Genomic DNA, 20,100 nt, shown 5'->3' with positions numbered 1-20,100 from the left:
TTTTAAATTAAATATTTATTGTTCAGATTATTACATTTGTTCCTCTTTTTTTCCCCCCCATAACTCCCCTCCTCCCAGTTCCCGCCCCACCCTCCGCCCTCACTCCCCACCCACTGTCCTCATCCATAGGTGCACGATTTTTGTCCAGTCTCTTCCCGCATCTCCCACACCCCTTTCCCCCCCAGGAATAGTCAGTCCATTCCCTTTCTATGTCCCTGATTCTATTATAATCAACAGTTTATTCTGTTCATCAGATTATTTATTCACTTGATTCTTAGATTCACTTGTTGATAGATGCATATTTGTTGTTCATAATTTGTATCTTTACCTTTTTCTTCCTCTTCCCCTTCTTAAAGGATACCTTTCAGCATTTCATATAATCCTGGTTTGGTGGTGATGAACTCCTTTAGCTTTTCCTTATCTGTGAAGCTCTTTATCTGACCTTCAATTCTAAATGATAGCTTTGCTGGATAAAGTAATCTTGGTTGTAGGTTCTTGGTATTCATCACTTTGAATATTTCTTGCCACTCCCTTCTGGCCTGCAAAGTTTCTGTTGAGAAATCAGCTGACAGTCGTATGGGTATTCCCTTGTAGGTAACTGAGTTTCTTTCTCTTGCTGTTTTTAAGATTCTCTCTTTATCTTTTGCTCTTGGCATTTTAATTATGATGTGTCTTGGTGTGGTCCTCTTTGGATTCCTTTTGTTTGGGGTTCTCCGCGCTTCTTGGACCTGTAAGTCCATTTCTTTCACCAGGTGGGGGAAGTTTTCTGTCATTATTTCTTCAAATAGGTTTTCAATATCTTGCTCTCTCTCATCTTCTGGCACCCCTATAATTCTGATGTTGGTACGCTTGAAGCTGTCCCAGAGGCTCCTTACACTATCCTCGCATTTTTGGATTCTTTTTTCATTTTGCTTTTCCGGTTGGGTGTTTTTTGCTTCCTCGCATTTCAAATCATTGACTTGATTCTTGCGCTCCTCTGGTCTGCTGTCGGGAGTCTGTATAATATTCGTTATTTCAGTCCGTGTATGCTTAATTTCTAGTTGGTTCCCCAATATAAGATCGAGGGTCTTATTAGTTTTCTTGTAGATCTCATTAAGTTTATCGACGGCTTCTAAACAGTTCTTGAGAGACCTTAAAAGTGTGGTTCTGAACTCTATATCTTCCATTGACAATTTTGTCCTGTTTCTTTGTCTCCGCATTTTGTTATGCTTCCTTGGTGCACCCCCTAGTGGTCTTTGTTCACAGTCTTATAGTTAAATCTTGATTGTTGTAGCTAATTCCAGGGAGGGTTTGACCTCCAGGCCAAGTGGCTATGAGAATCAGCTGTGTCAGCAGTGAGAGAACTTCTGTCCTCTAGGGAGGTGCTAATCTGACGTTTGCCTGAGGCTATCCGGCAAATGCCTGTGTGCAGGGCTTGGGCGGGGCGGGTCGCACAGGATCAACAGGGTGGGCCGGAGAGAGCAGTTATGGCGGCTCTCAGTCCTGTCCCCAGGGGCTCTGCCTCTCTGAGTCCCAGCACCCGCTGCAAAGCTCAGAGAGAAAGCTGCACTCGCTCTGACCGAAGCCAGACAGTCCCGCTTCTCCCGTTTGAGTCTGGGTCCCTAAAGACTCGCCCGGATCTGGAGCTCAGAGTCTTCGACTCCCTCCCGATTGAAAACGCCAACCGCGCCCTCCGCCGCCAGCCCGCTCCGCGCACTCCGCACCTCAGAATTTGACTTCAGCACTGCGCCTCCTCTGAGTGTCCGTATGCGTTTCTCTTTCCTCCTAGTTGTAGGACTTCCACTCAGGCAGCGTTCCTGTGGTTCTGGGTGATGTCCCTTCCGTTTTTTGGTTTCACTTTTGAAGTAGTTGTTCAAAGCAGCAAACTCCAGCGTTAACCTATGCCGCCATCTTGGTTCTCGACACTTTTATTATTATAGATGGTAAAGCATACTTAACATTAAAACTCTCAACTTATCGTGACTTTTTCTGCCTTTTCAAAATAGCTCAAGGAAGCTTAGGAGAATCCCACATAATTTTTTCAGATAGTTAAATCTCAGAATAGAGTGAGGATTAGTTATGACAAGAATACTGCTTAATCAGTGAATAATAGCCTCTCTTGGGCATTATTCAGATTTAGCTTTAAATCTAATTCAGTAATTCTGTTTGAAAAACAGATAAGACATAGGGCACACATATAAAAAATAGTCTGGGTCAGCTTCTTGTTGGCCTAGTAGTAACTCTTTTCAGAGAGCAAATGAATTTCTAAAGTTGCAGTGACTTTGACTTTTGCTAGTTGAGAATATTGACTACCTATCTGATTACATGTTCTAGTAGATTTCAGTGCACATTCTTCATGTAGTCGTCATCCTAAAAGAAAACATGCTTTTTGTATCATCAGCAAACTTGGAGTCCAGTTTAAGACCATGCTTCTGATAAGGTGAAAGGAACAGGGCTTAGCACTTAGTAAGCCCTTAGGAAATATTTAGTGGAGGAACAGATTCCCTGATTCCTCTCACCCACGTAAGCAAGATTCTAGGTAGCTTTCATAGTTAGCAAGGAAGGATAATAGTGAAAATAATTCAGAAAATAGAGGCAGGTAGCTTATTAAACACTATTGGTAGCTTATTAAACACTATGTGTTGTGTTTTTTAAAGCAGTCCATAATAAAATACCCTGTGTTATAATAGACCTGAGTTACCATATTTAAATTGCACATAAAATTATTCTCTTTAAGAATACTATTTAAATGTTGTGTCAGTGAATTTTTTGAAGTATTGGGTATACTTGTTGGAATATAGAGTGCTATGGAGCAAAGGTATACTATGTTATTTATAAATAAGTTGCTTTTTAAAAGTGACTGGTAACAGATAATTTACATTTATTAGTTAAAAGTGAAGATAGGAATAAAAGCTTTGATCTTAAGATATTCTTCCATTGAATCTCCTTCCAAATGTAGTTTTCCCCTTAGTTTGCTCTTTTACTTTTATTCATCTTCCCTCTTGGCTTTTTCCTGCCCTTTTGACTTTGGCAGTAACATAATGGTATCTTTGTACTTTTATGGTCTGTTGGGAGGAATAGTAGTCGATTGTTTTTTGTTGGTTTTTTTCCCCTCTAATAAACATGGTTCCTGCTTTGGGACCTACTGGGGAAATTTTGAAAGCTAAGTGAGAATTATTGCTAGCTAATAAACTTCTCTGAGCTTTCACTCTTTTTACTTAAGTTCATATTTTTGACCGTTAAGCGTTTTCCAAGTCATGCTTTAACTAGATCTCTTATTTTATATGCTTTCTTCCTTAGTAGACTGGGTTAAGGTTACATAAGAAGAGCCAGATAACTGTGAACAGTGTAGATTTATAATTAATTTTCTTGTGTATTTATTTACACTTTTCTTCCTGATAGTTTTGGAATAATGAGAAAATAATTTCCAGAATAGATATTCTTAAATTATGGTGAGAACATTCTGAGAAAGAGCTAAATATTATAATTCTAAATAAATATTATCTTTTCTCAGTAAATCTGCTCCTCCAAACAGAAGTAGTTTACACAGATTTTTAACGCAATAAATGATAGTTACATACCATAATTTTAAAAAGTATATAAAATTGCATTTTTTATTATATATTTAGTTACTATTGCCTTTGTAGGTAGTCTAAGGTTTGTATGTACCAAAGCTCCATAAGAAAAGGACGGTGTCTTCTTATTTTACTGCTGCCTCCCAATGCCTAGAATGGTATCTAGCATGTAGATGCACAACTATTTGGGTGGATGTATGTACAGATGGATGAGCAAATGTCAAACTAACTTAAAGCCTAAGTTATTATGGGTTATGGTATTGAATGCTCCGAATTTTTAGAATAAAATGCCATGTATGGTGGATTACATAATTCTAATTTGGTTTTTAAAATATTTTTAAAGTAATTGTTGTGCCTGGTCTAGTCCAATCAGGAGTATTTTAATTTAAAAATAACTCTTTGACCTAGTACAGTGGTCGGCAAACTCATTAGTTAACAGAGCCAAATATCAACAGTACAACGATTGAAATTTCTTTTGAGCCAAACCAGTTTGGCTCAGTGGATAGAGTGTTGGCCTGCGGACTGAAGGGTCCCGGGTTCGGTTCCGGTCAAGGGCATGTGCCTTGGTTTCGGGCACATCCCCAGTGGGAGATGTGCAGGAGGCGGCTGGTCGATGTTTCTCTCTCATCGATGTTTCTGGCTCTCTATCCCTGTCCCTTCCTCTCTGTAAAAAATCAATAAAATACATTTTTTTTAAAAAAAAGAAATTTCTTTTGAGAGCCAAATTTTTTAAACTTAAACTATATAGGTAGGTACATTGTTACTAACTTAATTAGGGTACTCCTAAGGCTTAGGAAGAGCCACACTCAAGGGGCTAAAGAGCCGCATGTGGCTCGCGAGCTGCAGTTTGCCGACCACAGACCTAGTAGAAGCTTTGAGAGATTAAACCAATATGTCTCTGTGGGTTTTGATGGTTTTTTCTTTCGGGTTTATTTAAGGCCTTCTGGTAAATGGTTAAATATGTAAAAAGTTTTAAGTAGGCTTACAATTTTATTCTATCATTTTCTCTGCAGTTTCTTCACTTTAATATTAATTAATGCTTATTTCTAGTTGAGCTGATAACATTCTTCTCCCAGATGTTGCAGAGCTTTTAACCTTCTCTGGTTAGAACTATTTTAGGAAGTAGCCTAGAAAGAGAAATATGTGAAATTTTAAGAGTAATATTTCTTAAAGAGAGAGATATTTTTTAAATTCAGAATCTCTAAAGTGAATTTTTCTATTATATTTAGTCATTCAATGTTTATTTTTAATCAGTAGATTTTAAATTAAATGCCAGCTATTGAAAAAAGAACTTTAAGTCAATTGAAGGATACACAGAGAAGTATTTTATATCAAAAAAAAAATCATGTAGACATGTTTTAATTGTGTGATCTATTTGTAATCAACATTTCCTATAAAATTTATCAAAAGCTAGGAATTAACTGAAATGTAAATATAAATATCCTCAAATCCACTTGGGGAGAGCTTTTCTGTGATTTATAGCCAGAAATAGTAGATATGATTATCTCAACATTTCTTGCTCTTTATTTAGTGCTTTGGCTTAAAAATGTATTAAAAATTTAAATCCAGAAATAAAATTCATCCCTCTAAATTCAGTTGATTTATAATTTTTTGTTGATTCCATTTGTGTTACATTGATCGTGTAATTTTATGTACAAGCCAACATTGTTTTTGTTGCTGTATGTAGTTGGTGCTGTGACTTGTTTGTGCTCATCTCTGTTCTGTAGGCAACTTGCCACTCCCTACTGAATAAAGCTACAGTAAAAGAAAAAAAGGAAAACAAAAAATCAGTAAGTTTGGAGAACTTTTTATTAGCTGTTTCTTTCAAAGCAAAACCAAAATCTTTTGCTGTTTGTTAAGAACATCTTCACTTCAGCCTATTTGACCTCCACTGTAAAATCATTCTACTAATTCTGGCACAAAATAGCTTTCATTTCAATTAACCCTGGAATTAAGTTACATTGAAACATTCTCTGTGTTCCTTTGGTTTGATTTATCCCAAAGGTATTTTGGGGGTATTTGTTACATTGGATATCTCTGGTTTAATTTTATTATTGTTATTTTTAAAAATTGTAAATGAATGCAAAAGAAACTTAATTTCAAGGCCTTAGGAAATGCTGACTCTCTTCATTCTTGCTTCTTATTTGAAGTGATGTGAGTGGTTTCTTTTTCTAGAAATGAAAGTTTTTTTTAATTGATAGAAGTATGTGGAGGGAAAGTATCACTTTCTGAATTTATCTAAAAGTTGCTAAATTTTAAGTTTTACTTTTGATATTTTTATCTAGACCATCCCAGCCAGAATTTAGATATTTGTGCTTAGACTATAAAAATCTTAAAAACCACTTTTACCTTAGAGAAAATCACTATTAAAGTATTGGAACTGAGAACATACTACTTTTGATATTAAGGAAAACTCATTGAGTCTATATTTGTAGAGAAATATCTCATTTTGCAAACATGATATGAATATACTTCCTGCTACTATGAATTTGCCTAATTTAAAAGGAAGAAAATTAGGGTAATCAAGATTATTTTCTTCCCATGAGTGAAATTTGTCCAAAATACAACATGCGTTCATTTAAAATTTGCCATTATCTGTCAGTGTGACTTATCCAGCAGGCACTATATTTGTACATATAATCTAATAATTCTAGAGAAATAGGTAAAGGAAACCTTTAGGAGCCATGTAGGTAATTAGCTTAAAAAGGTAGAATTTAGAGTATATATCTGGTTTCATCTTTCATTCTGTGTTTAAGCTTTCCATATAATAATAAATTTCTGTTTTAAATTCAGAACTAAATTAAAATTTGGAAACATGCTTTCATATCCATTCAGTATTCACTTTATGTTAAGTAAATTTGACCAGCTCTGAGAAAATGAATTGGGTTGGATGGCTATCTTGCTTAATAAAAACATTTCTTTCTAATGCTTCCGCCTTCTAATTCTCAGCATACATGGGCTTAACATAATATACACCATCATTGTTGAAATTAATTTGCTGTTTCTAACACTCTTGTTTAGTGTTTTACTAATGCCATTGTGTAGTGTATCACATAAATTAAAATTCAGGCTTTCTGTGTTTCTATCTAGAGCATGTTTTTTAGCCTTCCTAACATTGCTTTATTTATTAAGATTTGTCTAAAATTGTTCCTTGAAATGTGTGTTGTTTCTTTCCTACTAGTGTTATTTTCAGATTTTTTTGTTTAAGTGTCTTGAGTGACACCAATTTTGGAATGTGTTTCTCAGCACAGGTGATGTGAGGTCCTCATGGAAACAAAGGGGATATAATTGGTAATTTGAGATATTTTAGAACATGTTCCAAAGTCAATATAAATTTAAAATGCTGATTTATGGAGTTATGGCTTAACAGAGTCTAATGATCTTTTAAAAGCAAGCTTTCTTTTGGGGTATGTTTATCATGGATGGGAATATGTAAAATATATAGAGAAGATTCTGGTTTCTGCTATGTAGCTGTATAGTTGTGTTATAGGAAATTCTGTTTCTTATACTCAAATATATAATGTATAATTGAGAAGTTAATTGTCTCCCTAACTCAGGTAATTAAATATGTAGAGGTAACAGTCCTCTTCCTGATATATAGTTTATGACTGCATTTATTTGTAACATGTAGTTCAGTTTTCATTAAGGGGGAAAAGTCGACATTTGACTGAGAACTGTTCCAGCATACAGGCTGGCCCAAATTTGACCTTTATGCAGAATATCTTTTGGATCCAAATTAGATTTTTACAGATTAAGAAAACAAATGAGTATATGTATATTATGAGGTAAAACTACATTGGTGTTAATTAGTGGTGAAAGAAAGAAATATGTATTGATACTGATTATATTTTAACAGGTTTTAGTTTTAAAATCTGGTGATACTATCATCAGTTAGATACATAATTAGATGATACATGAAATAATGTGTGTTTCTGATGTGTGGATTCTTTGAGTTTTGAAATGAATTATTTTTGGAGATGTAGAAGATAGTGAATGTGTAGTACTTTTGTATATTCTCCTTTTGGGAAGTAATTTACTCAAATTTTCATTAAATTCTGAGACTGAGTAGTATTAAGTATAAATCAGGTATAAATGTGAGTCATATGTTAAAACTTCTTTGTCCTATAGCAGTTCGGCAAACTCATTAGTCAACAGAGCCAAATATCAACAGTACAACGGTTGAAATTTCTTTTGAGAGCCAAATTTTTTAAACTTAAACTATATAGGTAGGTACATTATTATTAACTTAATTAGGGTACTCCTAAGGCTTAGGAAGAGCCACACTCAAGGGGCCAAAGAGCCGCATGTGGCTTGTGAGCCGCAGTTGCCGACCACGGTCCTAGAGAAAACCAGTAAATAGCTACTTTCAAAATGTATTTAAAAAGAACTCTCCATGTGCATGTAAGTTATTGATTTTGTAAAGACACTTTCATAGCAGGTTAGTATTTTATAAATTAACTGGTTCTCTGGAAACCAAACTATATCTTTTAGCTTTTAAAAACCATTTCAGGATTGATTTTAATTGATTAAATGTAATATATATTGATTTAAAAATAACAACAACCTACTTGAAGTTGAATGTAAAGCAGTTTTTAATCCTCTTCTTGCTAACTCACTCCTTAAAGGCTTTAAAATTCTGTAGGTTTGTTGACATGTTTCTTCTGTTTTAAAATTAAATTTGAAGGGTTCTAAAAGAACCTCTCAGTAGCAGTGGTGGTCTGTGAATACTCTGAAACGGTGTGAAGAATTTTGTCTGTGTGTAGGTATATGTTCATTTTTTCCTGTTCTTATTCTTTCAATGGTTAAACACTGTACTAGAGTGTGAAAGCACTTGAATATTCTTCTTCTACTTCTAAAACTGTATTTCAGCTAAAAATAACTCTAAAACAGTATTTCGGTTTGAAAGCCATTCTACTAAGGCTGTTATATTTAGCTGCTTTCACCAGTTTCCCCTTATTTAAGTGTAAGGTTCTTCATGCAATGTCACTCCAAGTACTCTAACACAAGAAAAGCTTTCTAAGATACATACCATAAATGAAGGAGAGAATTCATTATAACTCACCTCTGTTATCACCTCTTAACAAAGATTTTCTTTGGCTTAAAATATCATTTTCTATTTTTAGTAATTCCTGATCAGATATGATAGAAAAGTATTTTGAGATTTTAGGCAGTGAGTAAAAACACATTTAGAATGTATACCACTGAAGCACTAAAGGGAGTAGAATGAAATGAAATCGCCCTTATTCTGTCCAGAGTTAATCTGGATTCAGTGAGCCATGTGAATTCATGAGAAGATGTATTACTTCATTGAGGCATTGTGAAGAACATCAGAGTTATGTGAGATTCTGCACATAAATCCCTTTTCTCGTTTCCCCCAGTATCCTTTGAAATGCAGCTTCGCCCCTGGAATCCCAGAATGCTGAATGGAATGATGTGGCTTTGCCATTATAGTGGCTTTGCTTTAAGCAGCAGCTAGCCATACTAAGCAAGAAAGGTTGTATCTGTAAAAAAAAAAAAAATGTAAATTTCCAATTATTGGAGCTGAGCCAGTTTTATAAAACTGGCTCTAATCTATTACTTTACCTTCAAAGTAGAATGTTTATAAAGAGAAAATAAATTCATTTAAAATATTGGGCTCACATTGCTTTCCAGTGTGGCCAACCATTTCTTGAACCCTTAACTTTATATATATATTTTTTTTGACAGAATTATAAGTTGAGGTACACGTAGGGGTTCTCTTTTCTGCTGGTGGTATCCTTCTTTTTTTATATATCCCAAGAATTCCCATTCTTCCATAGTTTAAATAATAGATAGGTCCTTCTATTGTAAAGCATTCTGATGAAGAAAGGAACTGGCAATAATGTTACTTGTAAGTAAGTTTTTTCTCTCGATAGGAATCTAAGAAAATTAAGTTTTGTTTTGTACATGGAAAGCATTTTGCTCAAGAAATTTAATTATACCTGGTACACAACAAAACGTAAGTATTTACTATTAGGTATTAGATGTTTAAGGGGTGTGCTGTTGAAAACTTAACCATGTCTTAAGAGTTGACCATACTATCATGTCTTATTAATCTTGGTGAAAATTTGGTCTGCTTTTGTTACTCTTCAAACCTGCATTATAAACAAAAAAATTAAGGCCTTTTTTTCAGGTCTCTTCTACACAACTCACTTATGAGATTTTTCTTTTTTTTCTTAGATATCTTTATTATGTTTTAAAATGAAGGCAATAATTAAGGATGGAAAAAAAAAGAATTAAGGATAGGCTTTATTTACTGATGTTTGGGGAATAGGAAAAAATAGAAATGCATTCTTCATAAGGAAATTAGTTGTTTAAAGTTTGACCTTTGAGTTCTTTTTTCCCATTTCCTTGTTTTAATTCAAACCACATATTCAATTCTCAACTCCTTGTTTTTAGGTGGTTAGCCAACGTTTCCCTCAGAACAGCATCGGTGCAGTAGGAAGTGCCATGTTCCTCAGATTTATCAATCCTGCCATTGTCTCACCATATGAAGCAGGCATTTTAGATAAAAAGCCACCGCCTAGAATCGAAAGGGGCTTGAAGTTAATGTCAAAGGTGAAGAATTATTTTGATAATCTGTTTTAAATTTCTCTTTCAACTAAAATTTTAGAGTTTCATATTCACTGTGCTTCCTCTTAAGTTTATGTTCGAAACACCCTATAGTTTTCACTTCTTTGCTTTTTTTTATTTTTGTCTATATTACAAAGGAATTCATTAGACTGGTACCTGGGTGTTATTATCAAGAGAAAATATTTTAGAAAGTATTTTCCACATAGTCATATTGGAAATTCTGAAATGGAGACCAAAATGTGTACTGTATGATTTTTTTTGTTAAAAAATACATTAAAATTTTTAATATTCATTTTTATGTATGTAAATATTTGCATGCATATATAATAATTATATTTGGGAAGAATAGGAACAACTAGTATTTATAGAATGAGGAATAATTGATTTTTAACCACCAGTAGAAATTATATCGATGACAAACAAAATTCATGTTTTTTAATGAACATACAAATGTGTAGACTTCATTCAATAAATAATCTGACTCTTCATTACGTTGTTTCATTGTTTAGATACTTCAGAGTATTGCCAATCATGTTCTCTTCACAAAAGAAGAGCATATGCGGCCTTTTAATGATTTTGTGAAAAGCAACTTTGATGCAGCACGAAGGTAAGCAGCCTGCTACTTAGTTGTTTCTGTTTGAATCAAATATTTTCAGTTTCACATCAGTCCGTATACTTGTGTAGGGTTTTTTCTTTTCCCTCTGTAGGTCCAGAACATAGTTAATCTTATTTTGCTATAAAAGACAGCGATGAATAAATCCATATTCTTTATAATTTGGTAGTGATTTCCATATTTCAAAACCTGAACAGATTTTTGAAATATTACTAAAATAAAAGATTTAAGGGTACTATATTATGGAGCAGAGGAAGAAGGAAAAGATTCCTTTTAGTGAAAACACACACACACACACACACACACACACACACAAAAACAACTGAAATCAAAATGGTTCATATAGATAATGCATAACTGTAAAGTCACAATTTTTTGATGTTAGAATATTTTTGATACTTCAACTTGAAAGTGTATCTGAACTAAAACGTTACTCTTTCAACCAAATAATGCAGATGTATACAATTTTGTTCATAAGTAACTGGACAACTGTTGAACTTTTATGATTTTAGAAAACATGAGGTCTTTTAGATTTCCATAACTAAATAGTTGCTTTCTGTTTATCTCTGAGTTGTTGTTTTATCTGAAACTAGGGATTATATTTTATTTGCCTGTCTGAGTTGATTTTAGAGAAACAAATGAGATAGTTTATGAGAAAAGGCTTTATAAATGCAAGTTAATGTCCAGAATTCTACCTTTCCTGCAGCTCTAGTTATCTGATGCACAGTTTAAGCTCGACTGTGTAACTCTCTTCCAATTTTTCCATTATACTTTATACCAACTTCTTTCTAATTAGAGTTTAAAAGGTATATTGTTTGACTGCAAACTATATTGGGGAAAAAGTGAAGGTCAGTCCAGGATTCATAGCTAGCAGATTGTTCATAGAAAGTTGAGAGCCAAGGCCCTGAGCCTGGCTGTGGCCTAACAGGTGATATGATTTGGGAGAGGTCTTTTGTCTGGTCTGGGCCTCCATTTCCTTATCTGTAAGTTACTGGCTTCTCTCCAAAGCCTCATCCATCTAAACTTTGTTTTTGTCTGACTTCAGAGCCTACTGTGACGCTGTAGGCAGGGATCAGAAATAGAAAACCAAATTTCTCATTGTCCCTTTTCTCGTGTAATGACAGTCATGTGTGAATAAGCCCTCAGTATTTGTAGTCTCAGTTACTTCATAAAGTTGCATTATATAAATTTAATTCAGATATAGATATGAGTGTATCTGGTTTTTAAAATTCTAATGATTTTGTATTTTTGAAGGTTTTTCCTTGATATAGCATCTGATTGCCCTACAAGTGATGCAGTAAATCATAGTCTTTCCTTCATCAGTGATGGCAATGTGCTTGCTTTACATCGTCTACTCTGGAACAATCAAGAGAAAATTGGCCAGTATCTTTCCAGCAACAGGTAAGATTTCCCAATCATGGGCATATTGAAAATTCTCTTTAAGTCTATAGTATATTTAAATTTATATTAATAAAATTATTGGTCATGAATAACGCTTTTTACTTTGCATCATCTTAGAATTAGAATTATGGTTTGGAAAAAGAAATGTAGACACTTTCTAAAAATATCTAGGCAAAAGAGTAAGTCATGTTAAATGATCAATAAGCTACAGAGGTTTTTTTTAAAAAATGTTAAGCTAAGAAACAACAAATTAGCCCTTTGGGTTTTGTGGTTTGCAAACTATCACACATAATGTGCTTTGAGACAGAAGTTTAAATTTACTGGAAGATCAATGAGTATTGGTATCGGAGGAGCAGATACAAAAGAAGTATAGAACATACTACAACAGAAATCCATGTCTACACTTAGCTTTAACACTCATTTTGCTGTATTACTTTAGATCTTTATATTTTATTTCTTGGGGGAAAAAGATATTTCTTTCTATATAACTGACAAAATAAAGAAATGATAGGTACATATGTCATAAATATAAAAATTTTTATGGGTTTTCAAATTTTATAGAAACACTGAATATAGTCTCTTCACACGACATTCTATTTGATGTGTCTTATTTAACTTATGTTAATATTTCATTGACTGACTATATCAATTTATTTTTTGCATTTCCTAGTTGATGGATATTTATGTTTGTTTCCTGTTTTTCACTGTTTTAAATAGTGTTGTAATAAAGAATTCCATACTTGTTTCCTTGTGTATTAGCTAGATGTGTAATTGCAGCATTTTGGGGTATACAGTCTCAAATTTACTAGATACCACCACATTGCTTTTCAAAGTGTACATGCTAATCCACACTTTTGCCAGCACTGTATGAGAGCACCTCTTTATACACATTCTCACCAACGTTTGGCATTAGCAGATTTCATTTTTTTTTTTTTACCAGTTTGATGTTTGTGAAATCGTATCTTGTTATTCTTATATAGATTTAAGTATTTAATAGTTATTGAAAATCCATATTTACCCTGGTTAAGCAGAAATATGATATTAGGGATAACATGGATTATTTTTATCCTGAGAAAAAGTGGATCAGAAGGTTACTTTTACTTACTAATTGCCCACTTATGGTAATAGGTTAAGAATACTAGAAAAATAAGAAATATGTAAATTTTATAGTTTGGGAGTGGTCCTATTTCTGAGAAGTCTCGGTGTATAACTTATAACCCCTGACATCTTTTTGGTGCCATTCACAAATCAGTAGAAACCCCCAGCTGACAGTGGAAGAAAAGGCAATGAATGACACTCTAAAGAAATATGTACTGCTAAATGTGAACTGCTCCATTTTTCTAAGCAGTTTGTTATATCTAGGGATCACAAAGCTGTTGGAAGACGACCTTTTGATAAGATGGCAACACTGCTTGCATACCTGGGTCCTCCAGAGCACAAACCTGTGGCAGATACACACTGGTCCAGCCTTAATCTTACCAGTTCCAAGTTTGAGGAATTTATGACTAGGTAAAGTATCACCTTGATTTCTTTCTTTTTGGTTGAGGTGCAAGGTTTACTTCAAGGCCAGCTGTTCAATATGCTTATATTTTTGATAGAGAATTATCAGGAAAGATGTACCCAATAACTACATTGCCATGTTTTGGGATTTAACTTTTTTCTTACCTTTTATATTGTTGAAATATGCTTTGTTTTGATTTTCTTACAAAAATAATAGTATCTTCTTGCATGGTACTTTGTCATGTTGCTTTGAGGTGTTGTGCATTAATACTTATAAAAGAGTCTGGATAACATTATTTTCATATTATAGTTAAAGAAAATACAATAATATTGTAGTAACTATTTATGGGGTCAGGTGGGTACTTGAAATATTTGGGGAACCACTTTGTAAAGTATATGATTATCTAATCACTATACTATACACCTGAAACTAAGATAGAATAATATTGAATGTAACTGTAATTGAAATATTAAAAAAAAAATAGCTCAAAATAAACAACTAATTTGCCCAAGATTCCACATCTGATTCTTTGGTCCTTTGGTTCTAAGTGCTGAACTCTTTATACCACACTGCAACATTTTTCAGAACCCTCCTAAAAGTTAATGGTATTTAAATTGAGGCTCAGAAAATTAGTATACTTCAATATTGCTATAAGATTTTACATATAATGTGCCTTGCATTGTAAGTGTCTGTTATTAATCATATTACATACACAGTAATTCTCCCTTGTCCACAGTTTAGCTTTCCACAGTTTCGGTTACTTATGGTCAAATGTAGTCTGAAAGTACTAAATGAAAAATTCCTGAAATAAATAATTCATAAATTTTAAATTATGTGCTGTTCTGAGTAGTGGGATGAAATCTCGTGCTGTCCTGCTCTGTCCTTCCTGGGATGTGCATCACCCCTTTGTCTAGTACATCCACGCTGTGTATGCTGCCTACCTGTAGGTCACTTAGTATCTGTCTTGGTCATCAGATAAACTATTGCAGTACTCATAGTCAGGTACCCTGATTTTACTTAATAATGAACACAAAGCCATTCACATAGGTTTTATTACAATACTAGGGGCCCGGTGCACGAAAATCGTGCACTGGGTGTGGGGGGGGGTGTCCCTCAGCCCAGCCTGCCCCCTCTCACATACTGGGAGCCCTCAGGCGTTGACCCCCATCACCCTCCAATTGCAGGATTGGCCCCTTGCCCAGGCCTGATGCCTCTGGCCCAGGTGTCAGGCCTGGGCAGGGCACCCCCAGACCCCTCCGATTGCTGGCTCTGCCCCTTGCCCAGGCCTGATGCCTAGGCCAGAGGCGTAGACCCCCATCACCCTCCGATCGCCTGATCGACCCCTTGCCCAGGCCTGACGCCTCCGCCAGAGGTGTCAGGCTTGGACAGGGGACTCCCATCTCTCCCCGATCACTGGCTCTGACCCCCGCCCAGGCCTGAGGCCTCTGGCCCAGGAATCATGCCTGGGCAGGGGACTCCCATCTCCCTCTGATTGCTTGCTCCACCCCCCGCCCAAGCCTGACGCCTCTGACCCAGGCTTCAGGCCTGGGCAAGGGGACCATCATATCCCACCAATCCCTGGCTCCGCCCCCCACCCAGGCCTGATGCCTCTGGCCCAGGCATCAGGCCTGGGCAGGGGACCCCCCCGCCCAGGCCTGATGCCTCGGCCAGAGGAGTTGACCCTCATCACCCTCCGATCACCAATCACCAGATCGGCCCCTTGACCAGGCCTGAGGCCTCAGGCAGAGGGAGGCCTCCGATCATGGCTGGGGGTCCCGCGGTTACAGGCTCTGCCCCTGCCCAGGCCTAACGCCTCTGGCCAAGATATTAGTCCTGGGCAGGGGACTCCCAGCTCCCCGCGGTTGCAGGCTCCGCCCTGCCCAGGCCTAACGCCTCTGGCCAAGACATTAGTCCTGGGCAGGGGACTCCCAGCTCCCTGCGATCTCCTGCTCTGCCCCTGCCCAGGCCTAACGCCTCTGGCCGAGGCGTCCGGCCCGGGCAGCGGGGACCCGCAGCGGCAGCAGCGCCGCGATCTCTCGCTCTGCCCCTGCCCAGGCCTAACGCCTCTGGCCGAAGCATTAGGCCTGGGCAGGGGACCCCCCAGCTCCCCGCGGTTGCAGGCTCCGCCCCTGCCCAGGCCTAACGCCTCTGGCCTAGGCGTCCGGCCCGGGCAGCGGGGACCCGCAGCTGCAGCGGCCCCGCGATCGTGGGCTCCGCTTTAGGCCCAGGCAAGGGACCCCTAGCTCCCGGGACTGCCAGCTTCGACCGTGCCCAGCTCCCATCGCTGGCTCCACCCCTACTTCCTGCTATCACTGGCCAGGGCGGCAAAGGCGCCTGATTCTCCGATCATGGCTAGGGGGCAGGGCAAAGGCGGCCCCAGGGCCGCCTTTGCCCTACCCACCAGCTCTTAGCTCCCCCCTGGGTTTCCGATCACTATCAGTGGCAGCGGGCTTCTTCCTGCTTTCCCTTTCGCCTCCCTGCATTGTGCCTACATATGCAAATTAACCGCCATCTTTGTTGGCAGTTAACTGCCATCTTAGTTGGCAGTTAATTTGCATATAGCCCTGATTAGCCAATGAAAAGGGTAGCGTCGTACGCCAATTACCATTTTTCTCTTTTATTAGTGTAGATATCATTATAATTGTTCTATTTTATTATTACTTATTGTTGTTTTTCTCATACTGTGCCTAATTTATAAACAACTTTATTATAGGTATGTGTGTATAGGAAGAAACAATAATGTATATATAGGGTTTGGTACTATTTGTGTTTTCAGGCATCCACTGAGGGTCTTGGAACGTGTACCCTAGGAATAAGGGGGAGTTACTATAGGTCATAGTTCTTTCTGTACACATAACTTCAATTATTTGATATTGTTGAAAAATGAATGAATTCATAACAATCTCCTTTCTAGCTTAATGTTATGTTTAGCTCTGTTATATTGTTCTCAGTGTAACAAATATTTATTCCTATTAATTAAAATGAATATTTTCCACACAAAGCTTTCATATTGCCTTATTGAAAATTACATAATGTGAAAATATAAACCTATTTTTTTTATTCAGTATTTCTTAGGATGTCCTAGCTATTTGTCTAAGGAAACGTCATTACTCCTTTTACTTAAGACCCTACCTTCCATTACAAACAATCTTCTGTGCTTTTGATGACTAAATGATTTATGTAAGATATTTAGAACAGTGTCTGATATACTAGATATAAAATACTTTAATAAATGTTAGTTATTATTGCTCTCTTCTAAGTTCCCATTAATGCTCTTTAAGACCCATTTTTCTTTTTTTTAAATGAGGGTAGCTTTATAATTTTCTCAACTATAAAAATAAAAATTATTAAATTATTTAAAACAAATCTAAAGAAAAAAGTTAAAAATTTTTGTTGCTTTGCCTCTTAGAGATAATTCAGTTAACATTTGGCAAATACAGTGGGGCCTTGACTTACGAGTTTAATTCATTCCGAGACCGAGCTCGTTAAGGAGCTCATTAACTCAAATTACTCTATCAACTCAATGCAAAGAATTGGCGGAGAGACAGCTGTTATCTCAAAAAACTCGTTAGTCGTGACACTCATAAGTCAAGGCCCCACTGTAGTCTCCCAGTCATTTATACACATGTGTACCTATTGCCCTTATCAAATGATATCTAGGTTGTTTCCATTAATATTAAACAAATGTTAACCTGGTACCAGCAACATTGTGGAATGAGATAATATAACTTCCCCTCTCTCTCATGCCCCAGATACAAGACACATAGAAATATTAGGTATAAGAAAATATATTTTTAAAATAAGTTATTATTTTATTTTCTGGAAGATAATTTCTGAGCAAATGAACTAGCATCCAGTCAGGGCAGAAACATAATGAAATGGAAAATATGAAAGAAGTTAACAGAGGTTAGGTGATAGAATAGGAAGGTCCAATGTGTCTAGTTGGTGTTTCAGAAATAGAGCTTAGAGAGAATAGTGAAGAGGTAATATTTGAAGAGACAACAGATGAGAATTTTCCAAGGTTAGTGAATGACATAAATTGCAGGTTAAAGACACTGAGTGTTCAGCAGAATAAATAAAAAATAAATCATGATTTTTTCAGAAATAAATCCACATGGGAATTTAATATATGATAAAAATGGTATTCAGAATCAGGCAGATTAGAATGGACTGTTAATAAATGGTGGTGATACAACTGAGTAACTATCTGGAAAAAGATGCTTATATGAGTCGTGAGAATCAACTCCCATGAAGAAGAAAATATGGGCAAAGGAAGGCCTTTCTCACTCATTCAAAATCAATAAACCAGAAAAGAGTTGATAAACTGAACTCTTAAAAATCAATAAATTAATACTCAAAAGCTTCTTTCTGGAAAAAAAAAATAAACAATTGTATGGTAGATATCCTTGTCCACTAGTTTTCTTAGGGTAGTCCTAAGAACTACTCTTTGTTGTTCAAAGAGTGACACCTTGAAAATTTTGGTACATGTTGTTAAGTTGCCCTTCAGAGAGAGGGAGAAAGACACCTATCTACTTCTCTTAATATTTTGTCATTTTGCATATTTTATCATTGGTCTGATTGTAGATTTTCCTAAGTACTCAATGGACAATATAAAGCCTATGACTCACTCTTTTCCTTTTTTTTTTTCTTGCAGGCATCAAGTACATGAAAAAGAGGAGTTCAAGGCTTTGAAAACATTAAATATTTTCTACCAAGCTGGGACTTCCAAAGCTGGGAATCCTATATTTTATTATGTTGCACGAAGGTAAGAAATACTACATTGTAGTTTCTCTTAACAGAATTTTTAAAAATGATAGCAAATGTAGAGAGACAGCAAGTTTGGTTTTTCCCATTTGACTTTACTAGAATTGAAAACAAGTTTACCTGGGAGAATATAGCTGGGTAAATAGCCAACCTGCCCCAAAATGATGCTCAATGTATTAGAAATTGCTTTTTATACTACCTATTTTATATTGGCTTCTTTTTCCTACATCAGTTTAAAAAAAATGTTTTTATTGATTTCAGAGAGGAAAGGAGAGGGAGAGCGATAGAAACATCAATGATGAGAGATAATCATTAATCGGCTGCCTTCTACACACCCCTTACTGGGGATCGAGCCCACAACCCATGCACACCCCTTACTGGGGATCGAGCCCACAACCCATGCACACCCCTTACTGGGGATCGAGCCCATAACCCAGGCATGTGCCCTGACCGGAATCCAATCGTGAACTCCTGGTTCAACCACTGAGCCACACCACCTGGGCTCTACATCAATTTTTTTATACTACCTACAGTGGAGTCATTACCAAGAGTAAAAAATTCATAAAGAATCTTATGTTTTCAGGTGTATTCTGAGTAAACAATATCCACAACATGATAATCTGACTTTTTTTTAAAGCAGAAATGAATTTTTAAGTGTCTTTCTGAGAATTTTTAGTAATATGCTAAATAAGACAGCATCGGTGTGATTTAACAAATAATTCAGAGAAGCTGTGGGAAATTTCTCTAAAGACAGCATAGGTGACAGCTTGGAAAATTGATTGTTTATTTATGCTGTCTTCAATTAAAGCTAGTTCCGAGAAAGCTTTTATGGAAATGATGTGAACTCCTTAACAATAGGTGTGATGCTTGCATTGCTTCCTCTTCCCTTGTTTTTTCTTTCTGCTTCATTCTGTCTTTTGAGAACTCATCTGTGACATTATTTGGTCAGTTTTACTTTTTCCCATTTAGCATGACATAAACTCATGATTAATTGAACCTTAGAGACAATGTGATGTAATAGAGAGACCATCGGCTTTGGAATCTCAAGGACTTTAGTCTTAATTTTGCTATTCGCTTGCTATAGGAATTACTCTGAGTTCCTGAATTTAACATAAGTTGAAGAATATGTCAGTAGACTCGATAGCCATGGGTGGCAAAAACTTGGCAGTGTGTAAAAAACAAATGGAGCTTGAGAAATAATGGGAAAAGAGTGAAGACAGGAAGGTAGAAGATCGGAAACTCACTTCATCAGATAATTCAAATAGTGTTAAGACCAAGAAGTCCCAAGAACTGGGTTGTTAGGGTATCAAGAAAGTATAGAAACTTGCATTTATCCTTAGCTTGCCTCTTTAACAACTCTGAATAACAACTCTTCACCTTCCCATGAAAGTCTTCTCTCCAACTTCATCTCAGTTGCTGTGTCTAAACTGTTTAAGATAATTTATTTTTTTTTATAATTAAGATGAACCATATTTATATTCTAACCTAATCTTTAATACGAGTAGTGTATTTTGACTTTCCCTAATTTGCCTAAATAATGAAAAGTAAAACATTGGTATGAGAGGTAAATAGATGTGTGTCCTCCTCTCTCTTACTAGTTTATAAGTATAGCAAGGTTTCTCAGAAACCTCAAAACAAGGTATTTTCTTCAGGATCAGATATTGTAAGATTGTGTC

The 20,100-nt window shown here is 36.2% G+C and overlaps 1 protein-coding gene across 17 annotated transcripts in view; it reads left to right on the top strand.

Annotated features, from left to right (window-relative positions):
• The window catches only part of NF1 (neurofibromin 1), a 240,759-nt gene that overhangs the window by 132,022 nt on the left and 88,637 nt on the right, over positions 1–20,100 (top strand). For 15 of the 17 annotated variants that reach the window (XR_004972868.1, XM_036340624.1, XM_036340626.1 and 12 more), the window contains 6 exons: positions 5,282–5,344; positions 9,972–10,130; positions 10,655–10,752; positions 12,013–12,159; positions 13,522–13,668; positions 18,315–18,425. Coding sequence is in view for 16 of the 17 variants with exons in the window: in XM_036340624.1 (XP_036196517.1) it covers positions 5,282–5,344; positions 9,972–10,130; positions 10,655–10,752; positions 12,013–12,159; positions 13,522–13,668; positions 18,315–18,425 (725 nt within the window). In the remaining variant the exon portion in view is untranslated. The remainder of the gene's footprint in view (positions 1–5,281; positions 5,345–9,971; positions 10,131–10,654; positions 10,753–12,012; positions 12,160–13,521; positions 13,669–18,314; positions 18,426–20,100) is intronic. The other 2 variants (XM_036340625.1, XM_036340631.1) reach the window with 1 other exon arrangement.

This window comes from Myotis myotis, unplaced genomic scaffold (genome assembly GCF_014108235.1).
Source record: "Myotis myotis isolate mMyoMyo1 unplaced genomic scaffold, mMyoMyo1.p scaffold_m19_p_17, whole genome shotgun sequence".
NCBI lineage: Eukaryota > Metazoa > Chordata > Mammalia > Chiroptera > Vespertilionidae > Myotis > Myotis myotis.
The sequence above is the reverse complement of the archived record's forward strand: the minus strand, read 5'-3'. Positions and strand labels throughout refer to the sequence as shown.